This window comes from Ranitomeya variabilis, chromosome 4 (assembly GCF_051348905.1).
Source record: "Ranitomeya variabilis isolate aRanVar5 chromosome 4, aRanVar5.hap1, whole genome shotgun sequence".
Lineage (NCBI taxonomy): Eukaryota > Metazoa > Chordata > Amphibia > Anura > Dendrobatidae > Ranitomeya > Ranitomeya variabilis.
Window position 1 is genome coordinate 669633619 of NC_135235.1, and position 19199 is coordinate 669652817.

The 19199-nt window shown below is 47.3% G+C and overlaps 3 protein-coding genes across 7 annotated transcripts in view; all 3 read left to right on the plus strand.

Moving 5' to 3' along the window:
• Positions 1-19199, plus strand: part of LOC143766268 (uncharacterized) — a 211950-nt gene that overhangs the window by 102188 nt on the left and 90563 nt on the right. The window lies entirely within an intron of this gene.
• Positions 1-19199, plus strand: part of LOC143766270 (uncharacterized) — a 246911-nt gene that overhangs the window by 68260 nt on the left and 159452 nt on the right. The window lies entirely within an intron of this gene.
• The window catches only part of LOC143766267 (uncharacterized), a 47748-nt gene that overhangs the window by 922 nt on the left and 27627 nt on the right, over positions 1-19199 (plus strand). For 4 of the 5 annotated variants that reach the window (XM_077253802.1, XM_077253798.1, XM_077253801.1 and 1 more), the window contains exons 2-9: positions 2978-3127; positions 3257-3436; positions 3520-3643; positions 3727-3824; positions 17726-17800; positions 17930-18109; positions 18189-18306; positions 18390-18487. In XM_077253802.1, the coding sequence (XP_077109917.1) occupies positions 2978-3127; positions 3257-3436; positions 3520-3643; positions 3727-3824; positions 17726-17800; positions 17930-18109; positions 18189-18306; positions 18390-18487 (1023 nt within the window). The remainder of the gene's footprint in view (positions 1-2977; positions 3128-3256; positions 3437-3519; positions 3644-3726; positions 3825-17725; positions 17801-17929; positions 18110-18188; positions 18307-18389; positions 18488-19199) is intronic. The other variant, XM_077253803.1, reaches the window with a different exon arrangement.

A 19199-nucleotide genomic window follows, 5' to 3' on the forward strand; every position in this document is an offset into this window, starting at 1 on the left:
GATGCGATATGCTAATGACCCTCAGCTCCTGCTCTGCTGCGAGCGGAGCCAAGTGTCATGCGTCTGTGCTCCGAGTTTCTCGCACAGAGCGGATCGGAGCACAGCTACGGAGGAGGCGGAGAAATTAATTTTTCCATCTCCTCCATTGCCGGGGTCAGCGTATATCGCACATCACTCAGATAATATCCGAGCGATGTGCATTGTCTCACTTGCACCCATAGGTTTATATGGGTGCGAGTAAGCAGAGACTCGGCCAAATGTCGGTGACAATCGCAGCATGCAGCCATTTCACTCGCACATTGAAAACGGCCGAGGAAATAAATGCTGATGTGAGCTGCCCCATAGATGAATACTGGTCCGAGTGCTATCTGACTCCGGCCATAAGCTGAGTCTGACGGGCACAGTCAGGGAGGCAATAACAGTCTCTTGCACTGCGGTACGCGAGTACAGCAATGTGTGAGACAAGTAATGAAAATAAAAATTATACATGTCCCACATTGGGACTAAGATCGAAAGTAAAATAAAATATATATAAAAAAAACCTTAAAGCTCATTTATCATGAAAACCCATATTTGCCACTTAAAGCGCAGTGTTTGTGATAAAACAAAAAAAAGTACACACAAGCTGTATAGCCGCATCCGGAACAACCTGCTCTGTGAAACTGGCTTGTTATTTATTCCTTATGGAAAGCACCATAAAAAAACACACAACAAAAATGAAAGTCATTTTTTCATCATTCTGACTTACAAAGAAGTGTTTAAGGGTATGTGTCCACGTTCAGGATTGCATCAGGATTTGGTCAGTATTTTCCATCAGTGTTTGTAAGCCAAAACCAGGAGTGGAACAATTAGAGGAAAAGTATAATAGAAACATATGCTCCACTTCTGCATTTATCACCCACTCCTGGTTTTGGCTTACAAATACTGATGTAAAATCCTGACCAAATCCTGATGCAATCCTGAACGTGGACACATACCCTTAAAAGCGACTAAAAAGTCATATTTAAAAAAAATGGTTTAAATGTCCCGCAAAAAACAAGCCGTAACATGGCTCATTCAGCAAAAAAATAAAAAAAGTTACAGCTCTCAGAATGTGATGATGCAAAAACAAATTCATTTTGTTAAATATTGTCTTTAGTGTCTAAAAAGAGAAAAGCTTAAAAAACAATGAGTGGTATCGCTGTAATTGACCGACCCGACAAACAAATTAAGGTCCCGTCTCACTAAGCGATTTACCAGCGATCACGACCAGCGATACGACCTGGCCGTGATCGTTGGTAAGTCGCTGTGTGGTCGCTGGGGAGCTGTCACACAGACCGCTCTCCCCAGCGACCAACGATCAGGGGAACGACTTCGGCATCGTTGAAACTGTCTTCAACGATGCCGAAGTCCCCCTGCAGCACCCGGGTAACCAGGGTAAACATCGGGTTACTAAGCGCAGGGCCGCGCTTAGTAACCCGATGTTTACCCTGGTTACCAAAAAAAACAAACAGTACATACTCGCCTTTCGGTGTCCGTCAGGTCCCTTGCCGTCTGCTTCCTGCTCTGACTGAGATCCGGCCGTACAGCGAGAGCAGAGCGCAGCGGTGACGTCACTGCTGTGCTCTCACTTCTCACTGTACGGCCGGCAGTCAGTGAGAGCAGGAAGCAGACGGCAAGGGACCTGACGGACATCAGAAGGCGAGTATGTATTGTTTGTTTTTTTTTTACATTTACGCTGGTAACCAGGGTAAACATCGGGTTACTAAGCGCGGCCCTGCGCTTAGTAACCCGATGTTTACCCTGGTTACCAGTGAAGACATCGCTGGATCGGTGTCACACACACCGATTCAGCGATGTCAGCGGGGCCTCAACGACCAAAAAAAGGTCCAGGCCATTCCGACACGACCAGCGATCTCGCAGCAGGGGCCTGATCGCTGGTACGTGTCACACATAGCGAGATCGCTATGGAGGTCGCTGTTGCGTCGCAAAACTAGTGACTCAGCAGCGATCTCGCTAGCGATCTCGCTATGTGAGACGGGGCCTTTAGTCTTGTCACTTTTACCACACAGTGGACGGCCTAAAAAATAAAAACAGTAACTGAATTGCTTTTTTTTTTTTCATTCTGTGTCTGAAAAATCTGAATAACATGCGATCAAAAAATATTATGTGCCCCAAAATAGTATAATAAAATCTGCAACTCGTCCCGCAAAAAATAAGCCATCATACAGCTCTGTTCACTAAACAATAAAAACTTAGCTCTCAGACAAAAAACCCTACTTTTTATAAAAAACATTTTCACTGTGTGAAAGCAGTAAAGCCTAAAAAAAATATAAATCTGCTATCACTGTAATCTCACCGACCCAAAGCATAAATTCGCCATATCAATTATACCGCACGGTAAACTGTGCAAAAATAAAAATATGAACTATTCTTATACTGCCATCTATTTGTTCATTCTACCTCTCAAAAATTGGAATAAGGCTCAGTTCCTATTTATCCTGCACTCTCAGCTTAGCGCTTACCTCAGGGAGCTACTCACTTATGAGGCAGATGGAGTCACTTTGGTCTGTGTTCCAGCGGTGCCCCATGTTTTAGGAATCTTTTTTGTGAACAAGTGTGGACGACTAAAAAGTGTGCACTCCTAAAAAGATGGATACCACCTGAGCCGATGCCAAACTGAGTACCAAGTGTCTCCATCTGCATCACTATGGTGGGTGGTTTCATCTGAATCGCATTTTTAAGGAATTTATATGGAAACCCCAAAATTTGTGACAAATTTTGTGAATTTTTAAAAAGTTGTAGTTGGTAATTCAGCCAAAAACATCTGAAACCATGGCCTTATTGGTGAACATTAAAACAAACACAGATTAACACACTTCACACATCATTTCTGCGGTAGGTAATTGGATATAAAGTGTTCAGTAATTGTATTGTTACGTGGGATTCTTAATGATGTTACATTGGCTCATCTTCTTCCCATCCCATTCATCTTTAGGTCCCTATGATATCGGATCCTCTCAGTGGAGATCTTCTGTATAAGAGAACTTACCTGATTGACCCTTCAAGGATGGCTAGAGATAGGGACAAGATGATGGAAAGAATATTCCACCTCACCCTAGAGATCCTATTCCGGCTTACTGGAGAGGTGAGAGATTCTGATGACGTCACATTACATCATTCTTATCTATGGAAATAACAGATGGACAGAACTGGAGAGGTGAGGACTCTGGAAATGTCTATATTGAGATTTATTAATGTGTCTCTTCATAATCAGGATTGTACAGTAGTGAAGAAGACCTCTAGTGAGCGCTGTCTGGCCCCTGTGTGTGAGGGATGGGGAAGACCCCTGAGCCCAATCACTGGACCTCCACCTCACCCACTGATACATGAGGCCATCAATGACCAAAAGATCCTAGAACTCACCTACAAGATGATTGAGCGGCTGACTGGAGAGGTGACACTGCTGGGAATGCTGGGACATTATACAGTAACACTATGAAGGGATGGAGGGGATGACTGTATCATTGTATATGTCAGGTTCCTATAAGGTTTCAGGATGTCTCCATCTATTTCTCCATGGAGGAGTGGGAGTATTTAGAAGGACACAAAGATCTGTACAAGGACGTCATGATGGAGGTTCCCCAGCCCCTCACATCACCAGGTAATATACAGGACAAAATACACATGGCCTATAATTACCTGTATGTAAAAAATGAATTCAGTCCCTGTATGTGTTTCCTTCAGTTCTATCCAGTAAGAGGACAACACCAGAGAGATGTCCCCATCATCTTCTTCCACAGGACTGTAAACAAGAAGATACAAATGTTCCTCAGGATCATCAGGTAGATGCAGAGAAGGTGTCATGAGATCTCCTCTATGATGTATAGACGGCTATAAAGGTCTTGTGCTCAGTCTTGTTTTATCCACCAGTATTACAGTATTTTTCGGACTATAAGACGCACTTTTTCTCCCCCAAATTTTGGGGGGAAATCGGGGTGCGTCTTATAGTCCCAATGTAGATTACCAGGGAGGGGGACAGTGGTAGAGCGGGGTCACATGAGAACAGGGTAGGTGCTGCAGGAAGCCGGCGGCAGGTGTGGAGCTCGTCATTCAGCCGAGATATAAATCCGCACCTGTACTGCCTCCGGCTGCCATTTTCATTAATCTCATTGCTGGAAAATCAATGTACATAGCAGGGACTCTGCTACTGCCTCATCCCTGACATTTTCATGAAGCCCAGGGCCGCACCATTGTACAGCTGGTACACCTCCTCCCAGCCCAGAGCCCACTGCATCGCCCCACTCCTGCCCAGGGCTGTGGAGTTGTTAAGCTAAACTTTTGACTCCTCAATTTCCCCAACTCCATGACTCCAACTCCACAGCACTATCGATTCCAGCCATTTTTCCTTTCAAAAAGTCGACCAGTGCTCCTTCTCTTCTGAGCTTTGCTGTGTGTTAAAACAATAATTTTCCCCCACATATAGGATTTCTGCATACTGAGGAGAAATTGCACAACAAATTTTGGGGTCCATTTTCTCCTGCTACCCTTGTAAAAATGTAATGTGTTCCCTTAAAAATGGTTTTGTGAATATTGTTGGAAAAAATATAAAATGCGGTAGAACTTTTAACTTTTCTAACTTCCTAACAAAAAATTATGCTTCAAAAATGATGCAGATATAAAGTAGTCATGTGGAAAATGTTATTTATTAACTATTTTCTGTGACATGACTCTTTGGTTTAAGTGCATAAGAACTAAAAGTTTGAAAATTGTGAAATGTTCAAAATTTTTGCCACATTTCCAATATTTTTTTATAAATTAAAGTTGTATTGAAAATTGTTCATGAACAAACAAGGGAAACAGAAAGTATGGTATATACAAGCCTAGTATGTAATCCGGTAAAAGGCAACATAAAAAGATGAAGGGAAATAGTCATAACATGGAAAACTAATGAAAGAACATGAAAGGGGAGGGGGGTGAGAGAGAGAGAAGTAAGCAAGGGAAGAAGATTTTAATAGAAGAATTAGGACCTGGGGAACAGGAAGAACCAAACTATTCCTCCAAAGTTGGGGGGAGGGGGAGGAGGTCGATTTTTCAAAGACATGGAATAACTGTTTTAGCAACTTGTAAGAGCTGACGTAATAAAGATTTTTTTATAAGAGAATTTTTTTTACATGGAAAACGTATAAAGGAGTCTTGCTCCTGGAGTAGATGGGATAATTTCTTTGATAATTTGGGTAACTCAAATTTCCTATATTTTAACAAATAAGTGCAAGTCATATCAAAGAAATGTTACTACTATCAGGAAATACAATATGTTACGAAAAAACATTCTCTGAATCACCAGGATCCGTTAACGTGTTCCCGAGTTATTACCTCATGAAGTGACAGTGGTCAGAATTGTTAAATTTGGCCTGGTCTTTAAGGCCAAAATTGACTCCGTCATTAAGGCTAGGTTCACATTAGCGTTTCTGTGTGCAGCGTATCATCTGCATGCGCAAATGCATGAAAAAGCATGTTTATGCAGCGTTTTTTATCCGCATCATCTTACACGTGACGCAGAAAAGCTGTGTGTGCATTCGTTTTTTGCATGTGCAGCGCCCCAGAGTCCTGGTCGTTGCAGTAATGTCATTCTTCCACCAGGAAGAGTGAGATTACGTCTGAAGGTAATAAAGGAGTCCATCTTTCCAGGTATCACAAACCATACACTACACTTCACACTCCAGTCCACCAGGGGGAACCTTGCTCCTATCTACTAGGGCACTCCTCACATTAGGGTAAAACTGGTGGTTTGGATCGAAAGTGAGAGAGAAGCTGATTGGGCTTGGCCCAGGCAACACCTGTCAGGCAGACAGGGGGAAAGGAGGAACATCAGAGCTGCAGACAGAGAGCCCCTGACAGAGGTGGGATCCTGTCAGAGACCTAGCGAGATAGAAAGCTACGAAGCTGCGCCTGCCCCACGTGCGGCAGCATCCTAAGGAAGGACACGAAGAGAATTGTGTTGTAGAGGGTGAGAAACAGAATCACAGCACAAGGAGAAAACACCAGAGGGAGTTCTGCCCTGAAATAGGCTGCCTCCTTCTGAGGCGCGAAGCCGGTAGCCAGAACACCGAGGGAGTAAGACTCTACGCTTTACTTCAGAGACTGGCAGGACAGTCAATTCCAAGTTGGCTGCCCGACCTTAATACCCAGGAGGCACGGTGGCAACTGTGGGGGTCGGGGCATCTCTAGGGTCCCTATAAACAAGCCTCAGGCCATCAGTCATACGGGTTGTCCTATCCACACCATCTGGGGGACAGAGAGGAAGAAATAACATCTAGAACATCTACAAGAGTTGTGAGGACCTTACCGAGTTGCTCAGCAGGGAGGTACTACAACACACAAGCACTAGTATGAAGGCTACTGATTTCCACCTGGATAAGGGAACTCTGGATTTGCCTTCGGACCAGCCGGACTGTGCCTGCCCTGTGGTCTGTACCCTGGACTGTGGATGCTGAAGCCTCCAGTAAAGGTAAAGAGACTGCAACCTTGTGTCCTCGTTATTCTCTGCGCCTTACATCATCCACCATCTACACTTCTGGGAAGCCCTGGGGATACACTTCACCTGTGGGAAGGTATACCATCTAGCTGCCATAACATCACCCCAGCAGACCCCATACAGCAGCGTCGGTCACCCTGACCGAATACCACAGGTGGCGTCACGAACATTATCCCTTTAAAGACCTTTCCTTTTACTGGAGGCCCCTCAAAAGGGCCACGGACCGGGTCGGGCCACTGTGACATTCCCCATCAAGAACTGAAGGACCCGGTACTGAGTACCCCATTGCCCTACACGTGGGGGCGATCCACATGCTTTTGCGTTGTTAATGAGCATGCGTTCGATATTTCCAATGCTTTTCCAGTAGAATTTCCTTGACACCAGACACCCAATGGGCGTGTCTCATGTGATTTCTATATAAAGACACACTCTTAGCATGGAGAGCTTCATTCTTAATCTTGATTTGTCATTGAGATTGGCTGTTGCCTTTGCTGTGGCTTGTGAAGAAGAAAGAAGAGGAGAAAGACGTCGTCGTCGCTATTGGCAGCACCCCACCGTTGAAGTCCGAGAGAGCCGTGGAACCTACCACTCGTTGTACACAGAGCTGCGTGAAAACCCAGAGATGTTTTTCGAGTACACGAGAATGCCGGAACAGAGCTTCCATGACTTGCTGCTACGTGTCCGAGGATCCATCACCAGGTAGGACACACGGCTACATCGAGCAATTCTTGCTGAGGAGCGTCGGTTGGCAACCAACACTTAGAACTTGAGGAACGTGTTACTACCACATTGCAGGATTACCAAGATCACCCTCGGAGGACTACAGTAGAAGTTGCCCAAATGAGGGATACATTTGCTGCCTACTTTGTTTCGGATATTGGACATGTGGCATGGCAAGACAAAATGGTTTAAGCCACTAATATAAGTAAAATGTACCTTAAATGTTTGCTGACTTCAATTACTAAACACCTTGACTGTAACACCCGATAATACTTCTGTCACGGTTCACACCGTGCTGCCAGCAATATGTCACGGATCCCAACAATTTGTCAGGGATCCCGGGGAGGATATCTTTATCGGCCCCACTACTCACACCAATTTTTCACGAACCGGGGTTGCTTTGGTTGCCCCTGGTTCCTTCTGAAGGGGATTTATCTACATCCCAGTTCCGGTTTGGAACTTGCAGCTCTCTGGCGCCCCCTTTACCCTCAGGTCAGATTTGGTACTGCACCTAGGGTAATTAGTTGCCAGAAAGGCTGCCTGCTATGTACTGGCTATTGGGCACGATGCAGCAAGGGCAATATAACTACTCCCATTCAGGCAGGAACAATAATTATCAACGCTACCAGTCGCTGCAAAGACGCCCAATTGCACAGAACAAAGTCGCTGCCACCAGCTCCAGTTTTCACCAAAGTTTAACGGTTCCGGAGCCGACCCAAATCAGTAGCGTAATTCACCTCAGAGAACAAACAGTCGTATAGAGCATGAAGGTACAAGCTAGTAAAATTATATATTTTACTCCATAAAAGATGGGCAGTATTTACAAAAATATTAAAACGATATTATAAAGAAGACGAATCATGTGTATATCGCAGTTACAAATAAAAAAGGATTAACGGTGAAAATTGACTTACGATTCTTTCATATCATTCAATGGTACGCCGTGTGCTGGCTGGGGGGGGAGGGGACCTTCCCCACTTAATTTCAGGTCAAATTGCACAGCCTGTCATAGCTGAATCCCCCGGCAAAAGACACTTTTGGAATGCGATCCCACTAAGATATCTAACAGCCCAAAACCCAGGCACTCCTCCTGTGGCGACATCAATTAGAAGCTGAAACCTCCTCTTACTTTCAATATGAAAACCGTCTTTTATGCATATCTCGGTGTGTGAGCCTCATGTAAGTAAGACATGAAGCTCATGATGTTCCCCACGGCAGGGGCGTTCTTTTAAGTGTAAATACGGAGCCATTACATGAACTGCTTAAATAGAAATCCGCATTTTGCACTCGTTGCATTCAGCTGCTCGCGCTTTCAGCGGGTGATAGGTCTACCGATGGACATCTGGAATATGTAATCCTTATCGGTCTAGCCCAAATCGGGGCCGCAATATATCAATTTAAAAGAACAAGAGAAATCCATGCCTTTTGAGAGGGTCGATACCAGTTTCAACTAGTACTAGATGGGAGGAGGGATGATTAAGTTGCACAGAGCCTGGAATTTGCAGCTAAGCAATAAAACTTCTTCACACACACACACATAGCAGCAGGAAGAAGAGTAGAGAGGGGTGGTCGGAATAGCCTGCAGCGTGTGTCTTGTATGTCTAGACAGACTCAAACATGGCATATTCACATTATCGTGACACCTCCCCCTTTTGGACTGCGCTACGGAGGCAGAACCTCTCGGTACTCCATGCGCACCTCAGCAGGTTCACCACGGCGGGACAACCCATCTGCATTGCAATGCTCCCTTCCCGTTTTGTGTTCGATGGTAAACTCATACTGCTGGAGGGCAAGGCTCCAGCGTAGCAACCTTCAGTTGGTTCCACTCATGGCTTGTAGCCAGAGCAGAGGGTTGTGGTCGGTCACCACAGTGAAGGTGCGACCGTACAAGTAGGTCTGCAATCATTGCAGGGCCCAGACTATGGCCAGGCACTCATTCTCGATGGTGGAATAGGCCACTTCCCTCGGCAGAAGTTTCTGGCTCAGGTACAACACTGGGTTTCGTGGTTCCGCGAGTCGACCAGGCTGAGCACAGCACCAAGGCCAAACTCGCTGGGGTCGGTCTGCAGCAAGAACGGTCGACTGCTTTCAACACAGGAGCATTGCACAGTGCTGTTTTCAATGCCTGGAAGCCCCCTCACAGCCTTCGGTCCAGTTGACTATGTGGGGTTGCTTCTTTCTGGTGAGGTCCGTCAAGGGTTTTGCCAGGCTACTATAGTTCTGTACGAAGTGACTATAGTACCCTGCAGTGCCCAGGAAGGACATCACCTGTTTCTTGGTCCTGGAGGTGGGCCAGGACACGATCGCGTCCACCTTCCCAGGTTCTGGCTTTATGGAGCCTCGGCTACCCGGTGCCCCAGGTAGTGGACCTCTCTCATGCCCATCTTACACTTTCCCGGCTTGATGGTCAGACCGGCTTGGAGAATTCGCCTGAGCACCTCCTCAAGATGCTGTAGGTGTTCACCCCAGGAGGAACTGAAGATAGATAGCAATGTCATCCAGGTACACCACCGCGTACTTCTCCAGTCCCTGAATCAGGTGGTTGACCATCCGCTGGAAAGTGGCAGGGGCATTCTTCAAGCAGAAGGGCATGACCGTGGACATATACAGTCCGAAGGTGTGATAATGGCGGACTTCTCCTGCGATTCAGGGCTCAGGGGAATCTGCCAGTATCCTCGACTCAGATCCATTATTGTCAGATATTTTGTGCCAGCTAACTTCTCAAGCAGCTCCTAGATGCGCGGCATTGGGTGCGCGACAGAGGCTGTGATGGCATTGAGCCCTCTGTAGTCCACGCAGAACCGGGTGGTCCGATCCTCCTTTGGCACGAGAACTACAGGTGAGGCCCATGCGCTCTTTGACCGTTGAATCACCCCCAGCTGTAACATCTCATCGATCTCCTGGCGCATAACCTGCTGCACCTCGTTGGAGATCCGATAGGGTGTTCGCCGTAGTGGGGTATGATTCCCGGTGTCCACCTCGTAGACCGCTAATTCAGTCCTTCCAGGTCAGTTGGAGAACACAGCCCCGAAGGGTTCCAGCGTGGTCCACAACTGAGACCACTGGGGTTCGGTTATCAAGGCGCTTATCTCCACATCCTCGATGGACCCACCGACCTTGGCTTGGCCAGCATGTCCAGGAGGGGGTCTTCCTCACAGTCTTCGGGCAGGCTGCAGACCGGTAGGACGAAAGGTTCACGTTCGTGATGAGCCTTCATCATGTTCACGTGAAAGGGCTTTTGCCTACCCCAAGTGTGGTCAAGCGTGACCACATAGGTTACCGGGTTGAGCTGTTGGTGGACGACGTACGGGCCTTTCCAGGCTGCCTGAAGCTTATCTTTTGGTACGGGGACCAGCACCCACACCTTTTGACTCCTGGTAGTTCCCCTCCTGGGCGTTCTGGTCATACCAGTGCTTCTGATCAGCTTGAGCCTGTGTCATGTTGTAATGCACCAACTGCGTCAAGGTCTGCATTTTGTAACGGAAGCGCATGATATACTCCACTATGGACACTTCAGAAGGGTTCGGCTCCTCTTCCCAGGGTTCCCTTACCAACCCAAGGGGTCCCTGGACTCGCCTGCTGTTCAGGAGCTCGAGGGGGGGAGAACCCCGTCGAGGCCTGCTGAACCTCTCGGTAAGTGAATAGCAGGTGTGGGAGGTACCGCTCCCAGTCGCGTCCTTGGGTCTCAACCAGCATGCATAGCATCTGTTTGAGGGTACCATTGAAGCGCTCACCCAAACCATTGGTCTGTGGGTGATACGCACTCGATACCAGACGCTTCACCTGCATTCTCTTACAGAGAGCCTCCATTAGGCGAGACATGAATTGGGTCCCTTGATCGGTAAGCATCTCCCTGGGAAATCCTACCCGTCAAAAGATAGCCAACAGTGCATCCGCCACCTTATCTGCCCTAGTTGAGGACCGAGCCACTGCCTCTGGGTACCGGGTAGCGTAGCCTACCACAGTGAGGATGTTTTGCTTTCCATAGCTGCTGGGGACGGCCAGCGGGTCCACAATGTCCACCGCGATCCTCTGGAAAGGCTCCTCTATCACTGGCAAAGGGATCAGGGGAGCCTTAAGAGCAGGCCCCGCCTTCCCCACTCTTTGACAGGTGATACAGGAGCGGCAGTAGTTTGACACATCTGTACCCATCTTGGGCCAATAGAAGTGTTGAGACAGCCAGGCCTTAGTTTTTCTGATTCCCAAGTGTCCAGCGAGCGGGATCTCATGGGCAATCCGCAACAACTCGCTCCGGAATTGTTGCGGGATGACCAGCTGTCTTTCCCTCAACCACTCCTTTTGCGATTTTCTGGGTACTGTCTCCCGGTACAACCTCCCTCGTTCCCAGAACACCCTCTCCTTATCAGTCACGGCTGTGGGTGTCTCGGCAAGTTGTCTCAAATTCTCCAGGCTCGCATCTGAGTGCAGAACAGCCTGGAACTCCTGGCTAGGGGCAGCCAGAAGCGACGTTAGGGTTCCTTCCCCACGGAACCCTCTGGGTCCATCTCTGATTCAGTCACACCTGTGACTGAGGAGGGTCCAGAAGGCAGAACGTTATCTGCGTTCCAGGCACTCTGAATGTGGGTGACAGCAGCTATGTAGGCTGCCTCCCTGGGGATTTCCACAAACCCATCAGCCGGCTCTGCTATGGGTTCTACCTCTCTATCCACCCCCAACTTACCAGGAGCAATGCTACTTATGGGGCAGTTACCTTCCTCTGTGGCACTGATCAGTTGCACAGCATCACCTTCTCCCCATTTCCCTGAGCACCATTGCTTGCTCCTGTTAGAGGTTCCTCAGCCATCCCACCCCGCAGAGTGACGTGGCTGAGCACTCCTGCACCTGTGAACGCATCATTCCTAGGAAACAAATGGTTATAAGGTAAAACATGCAAATTTTCATCATTAGCATTATCAGTATTACCCTTGGCATTTTTAGAAAAATTATTACCAAGTACATAATTAACCGGTAAAGCATTGTCAGGCAACACGTGCAATTTCCCCTTGCTATCTTTAGCATTCGATCGGGGAGGGGAGTCAGGGACATAATATGCAACCATTCTCCCCAATAAAACATCAGTGGGCAAGTTATCAGACAGCCCCACTTCCTTCACCCCGCTTGCGGCACCCGAATCTACATACACCCGGGCCATTGTCAAGGGACAGCGGATACCCCCAATCCCTGTGACAGTCAGGGTTTTCCCTGGAATGATCTCTTCAGGGGCCGCCAGTTCGGGTCGGATGAGGGTTCGTTCAGCCCCGTTGTCCTTGAGGCCTCTAGCGACATGGCCTCTCACGGTGACGTGCTGCACGTTGTCACACACCCTCCCAACTGCCCCACCCACCAAAAGAACTGCTGCATTAGGCCCTGGGGCCTTGTCTGGGGGGGTTCCTCTGCTTCTCTGGACACAGGGCGCTGATGTGACCAGTCCGCTTGCAGGAAAAACACTGGCGAGGGTTGGTGGTAGGTCTGATGCTGTTGGCAACAAGGACAGGGCCTCTGTTGTGTTGGCTGGCAGGGGTACTGGCGTTGGTTGCAGGCTTACCCCCTCTCCAGCTGGCGGTGACTGGCATCCAGACTTCCAATTTATGGTTGGCCTCATAGTCATCGGCAATCTGCGCTGCTTTAGTCACGTCTTTGGGCTCTCTGTCCATTACAAACTGTCGCACCTCAGCTGGGCCAAGATGTAAGAACTGGTCTTTGATCATCAGGTCTCGCAGCTGTGCAAAGGATGTCACTGACAGTCCTTGGATCCACTGGTCAAAGTGGGTTCCGAGTCCATGCGCCACATCGCTGTAACTGTCATGTGGGCCACGTTGGAGGTTCCGGAACTTTCTACGGTAAACCTCAGGTGTAATCTGGTACTTGGTTATCAGGGCCTGCTTGATGGCCTCATAGTCCTCATCTTGGTCTGGCGGGAGAGAAGCAAACGCCTCCAGAGCTTTGCCTTTTAGCCCTGGGGTCAGGTAACGGGCCCATTGGTTCCCAGGCAGCCGGTACTGTCTGCAGGCTTTCTCAGATGCATGCAGGAAAGTGTCCAAGTCCCCGTCCTTTTCCATCACAGGAAAGTGCTCTGGCCGGGGCTTAGGGGTCTGAGCGCTGTTGGGCTCGCTGCTGGACTGGGACGACCGCTACATCTGGAGTCGGGCTAATTCCAGCTGGTGCTCCCGCACCGCTTGCCGCTCAACTCGGCGCTTGGCTTGGGCCTCCTACTGGTATTGCTGGATCAGCCTCAGACATCCATCACGGTCGTCAGTGGGGAGTTGTTCCAAGGCCGCCTGCAGGTGGGGATCCAATCCGTCCTGGTTGCTAGTAGGGCCGGCATCCAGTGGTTGGAACTTGGAAGCAGCCCATTTTCGCTTGTGCTGGCTTCTGCGTCCACTGGGTTCTGAGACCGGGCTTGGTCTGCTTCAAATTGCACCAGTTCCGTGACCATTTGAGCCTTGGTTTTGCTATGGCGGTCCAGGCTGTGGTACATGCATACTCCAACAAGAGTTTCCTTCTTCTGCTGGGTGTACCAGGCTTCTCCTTTTGCAGCCATCATTGCCAAATAAAAGATAGGATAGAAAAAATGAAGAGAAGGGTAGGGGGTAATTGCAAGTACACACAGTATCGTCTCTGGACTAGTAACCACTGAGCTTGCTCTCCAAACTTATTTACGCAGAGTCCTCTCCAGAACTGTGCAAGTTTTTAGTGAGAGGAATGATTGCTCAGACAAGATCACTAATGCTCTATTATCCCACCGCTGCCACCAATATGTCACGGTTCACACCGTGCTGCCAACAATATGTCACAGATCCCAACAATATGTCAGGGATCCAGGGGAGGATCACTTAGAAGCTGAAACCTCCTCTTACTTAAAATATGAAAACCATCTTTTACGCATATCTCGCTGTGTGAACCTCTTGTAAGTAAGACACAATGCTCATGTTGTTCCCCATGGCAGGGGCGTTCTTTTAAGTCTAAATACGGAGCCATTATATGAACTGCTTAAAGAGAAATCCGCACTTTGCACTCGTTGCATTTAGCTGCTCACTCTTTTAGCGGGTGATAGGTCTACCGATGGACATCCAGAATATGTAATCCTTATTGGTCTAACCCAAATCCGGGCCGCGATATGTCAATTTAAAAGAACAATAGAAATTCATGCCTTTTGAGAGGGTCAATACCAGTTTCAACTAGTACTAGATGGGAGGAGGGATGATTAAGTTGCACAGAGCCTGGAATTTGCAGCTACGCAATAAAACTTCTACACACACACACACACACACACACACACACACACACACACACACACACACACACACACACACACACACACACACACAGCAGGAAGAGGGGTAGAAAGGGGTGGTCGGAATAGCCCGCAGTGTGTGTCTTGTAAATCTAGGCAGACTCAAACATGGCATATTCACATTATCGTAACAACTTCACTCGACAATAAACACATGTTTTATTAAACAGATAAAGAAAACACAGAGAGACCAGGGATTGTGAAAAAAAATAATTTTTATTAATAAAAATTAAAAAAAAGTTTAATTTAACATAAATAAAAACAAAAATGAGGTTTACTTTTGGGGTCTGCCCAATAATGTGATATTGTGGACCTGGGGCGTGTCAGGCTGTGATGATTGGCTAGGAGTGGTTGGGGAAGTGGTTACAAGGGAAGTGGCAGTTAACTGAAGGATTGGGATTAGGTCAGATGTAATGGCAGCAGATGTAACATTGGGGAAGAGGACACATTAGGAGTGGAATACAAATTGGAACGGACTGACACATTGGAACGGACAGAACCAAGGGAAGTTGGGGACAGACTTGAAAACAGAGACACATTTGGGAGACACATTGGGAAGTGAGGGTGGAGGTGGTGGGTAATGTTTCTTGCCAGCTTTTCTTGGCAGTTTTGCTGGTTCCCCTGCGTTTTGTTTTTTTCCTTTTCCTGGGGTGCTGCACATGGCTGCGTGGTGGAAGTTGAAGGCTGCATGGCTGATGCACTCGGCTTATGGTGGAAGTTGAAGGCTGCATGGCTGTTGCACTCGGCTGCATGGTGGAAGTTGAAGGCTGCATGGCTGCTGCACTCGGCTGCATCTTGAAAGTTGAACGCTACTGCACTCGGCTGTGTGGTGTAGCTGGGTATTGTAGGAACAGTCCTAGTGTCCAGCGGTGGTGGTGGATAAGTCACTTGCGCTGTCCGTTGTTGAGCAGACGGGTATTCAAGTCCTTGAGATGTTTGGAAAGGTGCTGGATGATTCTGCCACTGCTGCTGTGCTGCCCCTTGTTGACCTGTAGGAAATGAAGTTTGTGCCTGCTGCTGATATCGGGACTGCTGCAATGCCTGGCAGGCCTGCATCACGTTCAGCTGGAGATCAGGTGGTAGGTTTTCCGACACGCACTACTCTATTGATGAAAAAAATGTTGCACCTGTCTCTGAAGGTCAGCTTCCAGGTGGTCAAGGTGTTCGTGGACTTCCTGGATTAGTGTGTTCACCTGAGTAAACCCACTATCCAGTCTTTCTAAAACTGCCTTCATCCCATCCCTGAAGATCGAGCCTAAGTGAATAAACTTGGGCATGACTGGCCTCTCCTAGGCCCTCTGCCGCTGATGAGAATACCCAACAAAACCAGTGGTAGAGGTCTGGGAGAGGGGAAAACCAGATGGACTGGCTGCCTGTTCCCCAGCCTGTGAAGCCTGCCTGGTTGCTCTATCGCTGGTGAATGACTGGGATTGGGCCTGTTCATTGGCTGGTCGATGAGGGGCCGCTCCAACTGAGGACAATCCAGGTTGTGTTGTGCTGCTCCAGGTTCTGTGTGGTAAATAAATGAAAAACATTAGTAAAAAAAATTATATAATTTATATAATAGTAAGACAACACAAAAGATACTCACATTCGCTGAGCAACCGCAGACCTCAGAAACAAAAGCAGACAATAGTATTTATATTTTCTGAGATTTGGAGGAGCACCACTAGTACAGACTGCAGAGACAGACAGACATTTTCAAAGCTTCTATACTTACATAGACAGTCTTGTGCTCACATCCAGAGTCTGGAGAGTAATGGCCTTACAGGGTCCACACTTGTTTTTATACAGCTGGCAATTAGCAGGTGGTGAAATCACTTCCTGGACCTGCTCACTCTGAAGAACGCATGCGTATCAAAAGCATGTGTATTCATGTTCTTGCGTACCAATACTCGCGTTCCCATAGACAGTAATGCATTGTTTTGACACACTCATCTGCAATCATAATATTTGACCCCTCAAAAAATGCAACATATTGCGTTGGCCGGACACCGCCGCACACAGCGAAACGATCCCTGCGTGCACCATGTTAAAGATATGTACAGGCAAACATATGAGAGAATGTGAAGAAGAGCACTCACATCCGTAAAATTTCCAATCTTTATTGTGACATCAAGTCAACAGCAGGACAAAATAGGAAGAACTGTGGTTCCAACAGACGACGGCCGTTTCGCGCTACCGCGCTTCCACGGGTCTTGATGGTGAAAGAGGGAGGGAAGGCCCCTATAACAGGAACCAAAATAAGGCTACCGCCCATCCTCTAGCGTCATCAGCATAATAAAAATCCTACAAATCAGATAAAACAACTTTAAAACATACCATAATAACAAATGCACAGAAACAAAACGAGATAACACAATATCACATAACAATGGTGGAGAAACCTCACAGAAATACGGACATATCTGTCCTTTCATTCAAACCTGTAGGTCCCGTAGCGTCAACGCGCAAGATCCACCTACCTTCCCTTCTAAGAAGAAGTCTATTGTGATCGCCCCTAGCTCTGGCAAGGCAACCTTTTCTAAACCAGCAAAACGTAACAAAGACGCATTACCTCCATGATAAAGACGCATATGATTGATAAGTCGAGGAACTCCTTTACCCGCTCCAATGGAATTAAAGTGTTCCCTAAACCTGACAAAAAGGGGACGGATAGTTTTCCCAATATAATAAAAGCCGCAAGGAGAGAACAGTGCATATACTGTGTGGTTCTGCACCTTATGCTGAATGGGGCCAATTTTAATTACCTTGTCTGTTATATGATACGTGCAAAAATTGCAATGGCCCAGGCGACAATAGCATTTCATCGGCACCCCATGATTGTGTCATACAGGAGAAATAATAATACATAAAATGGCTCAGGAGTGAACTGGAGTACATTTCTGACAACTTTTGTAAATTTTTAAAAAGTTGCAGTTGATTATTCAGCCAAAAATATCAGAAACCACAGCCTTATTGGAGAAAATAAAAAAAACACTGATAAACACTTACCGTATAAAACAGTCACTTGCCATACATGTCAGCATCATTTCTGCGCTCGGTGATTAGATATAAAGTCTTCAGTAATTGTATTGTTACGTGGGATTCTTTATGTTATATCGACTCATCTTCCCGTTCAGGTCCCTACAATATCGGATCCTCTCTGTGGAGATCCTCTACATAACAGAATTTTTTAAATTTACCCATCACAGATTATGTACAGAGACAAGATGGCAGAGAGGATATTACACCTCACCCTAGAGATCCTCTTCCGGCTTACTGGAGAGGTGAGAGATTCTGATGACGTCACATTACATCATTCTTATCTATGGGAATAACAGATGGGCAGAACTGGAGAGGTGAGGACTCTGGAAATGTCTGTAGTGAGATTTATTAATGTGTCTCTCTATGACCAGGATTACACAGTAGTGAAGAAGACATCTAGTGAGCGCTGTCAGGACCCTGTGTCTGAGGGATGGGGAACACCCCAGAGTCCAATCACAGGGCCTCAACCTCCCTCCCTGATACATGAGGACATCAATATTCAGAAGATTCTAAAACTCGCCTACAAGATGATTGAGCTGCTGACTGGAGAGGTGACACTGCTGGGAATGCTGGGACATTATACAGTAACATGAAGGGATCGAGAAAATGACGTATCATTGTATGTGTCAGGTTCCTATAAAGTGTCAGGATGTTGCTATCTATTTCTCCATGGAGGAGTGGGAGTATTTAGAAGGACACAAAGATCTATACGTCACGATGGAGGTTCCCCAGCCCCTCACATCACCAGGTAATAGACAGGACTAAATACACAAGGCCTATAATTATCTGTATGTAATGGATAAATTCAGGCCCTATATGTGTTCCCTCCAGATCTATCCAGTAAGAGGAAAAGAACAGAGAGATGTCCCCGTCCTCTTCTTCCACAGGACTGTAAACAAGAAAGTCCTGATGTTCCTCAGGATTATCAGGTAGATGGAGAGAAGGTGTCATGAGACTTCTACTATGAAGTGTAGACGTCTGTGAGGCTCTTGTGCGCAGTCCACCAGTATTACCGTATTTTTCGGACTATAAGACACAATTTTCCCCAAAAAAAAGTGAGATTAAATGGGGGTACGTCTTATAATCCGAATGTAGCTTACTGGGGAGGAGGCGGAGCAGCAGCGGAGCAGGGTCACAGATGCAGTAAGCCGGCGGCTGGAGTGGGGCTCGTCATTGAGCCGAGATGTAAATCTGCTCATGTGTCACCTGTGGCGGCCATTTTCATCAAGCCCACCACCGGGAAATCAATGTACAGAGCAGGGACTCCGCTCCTGCCTCTTCGACATTTTCTCCAGGGCCTGCAGCCTTGCACCGCCGGGACATCCTCTCCTCCCAGCTCAGGGCCACCACATCACTCCACTCCTGCTCAGAGGTGTGGAAGCGGTAAGCCAAACCTCCGACTTACTCATCAATTTCCCTGAATCCCATCTACATGACTACTGACTACAAAGCACTGAATCACTACTGAGCATGTACATAAAGTGCAGCACAGATTCACCTCAACTAAAAGCCTAGATCCTTAGATCAGGAATGGAACAGACATTTATAGGAAATTTCATAATTTTCCCAAATTGTTCTGAAAAATTGACAGCACATCCTCCATTGCACTACTGTACCCAATTTATTATACATTTTCGGAGT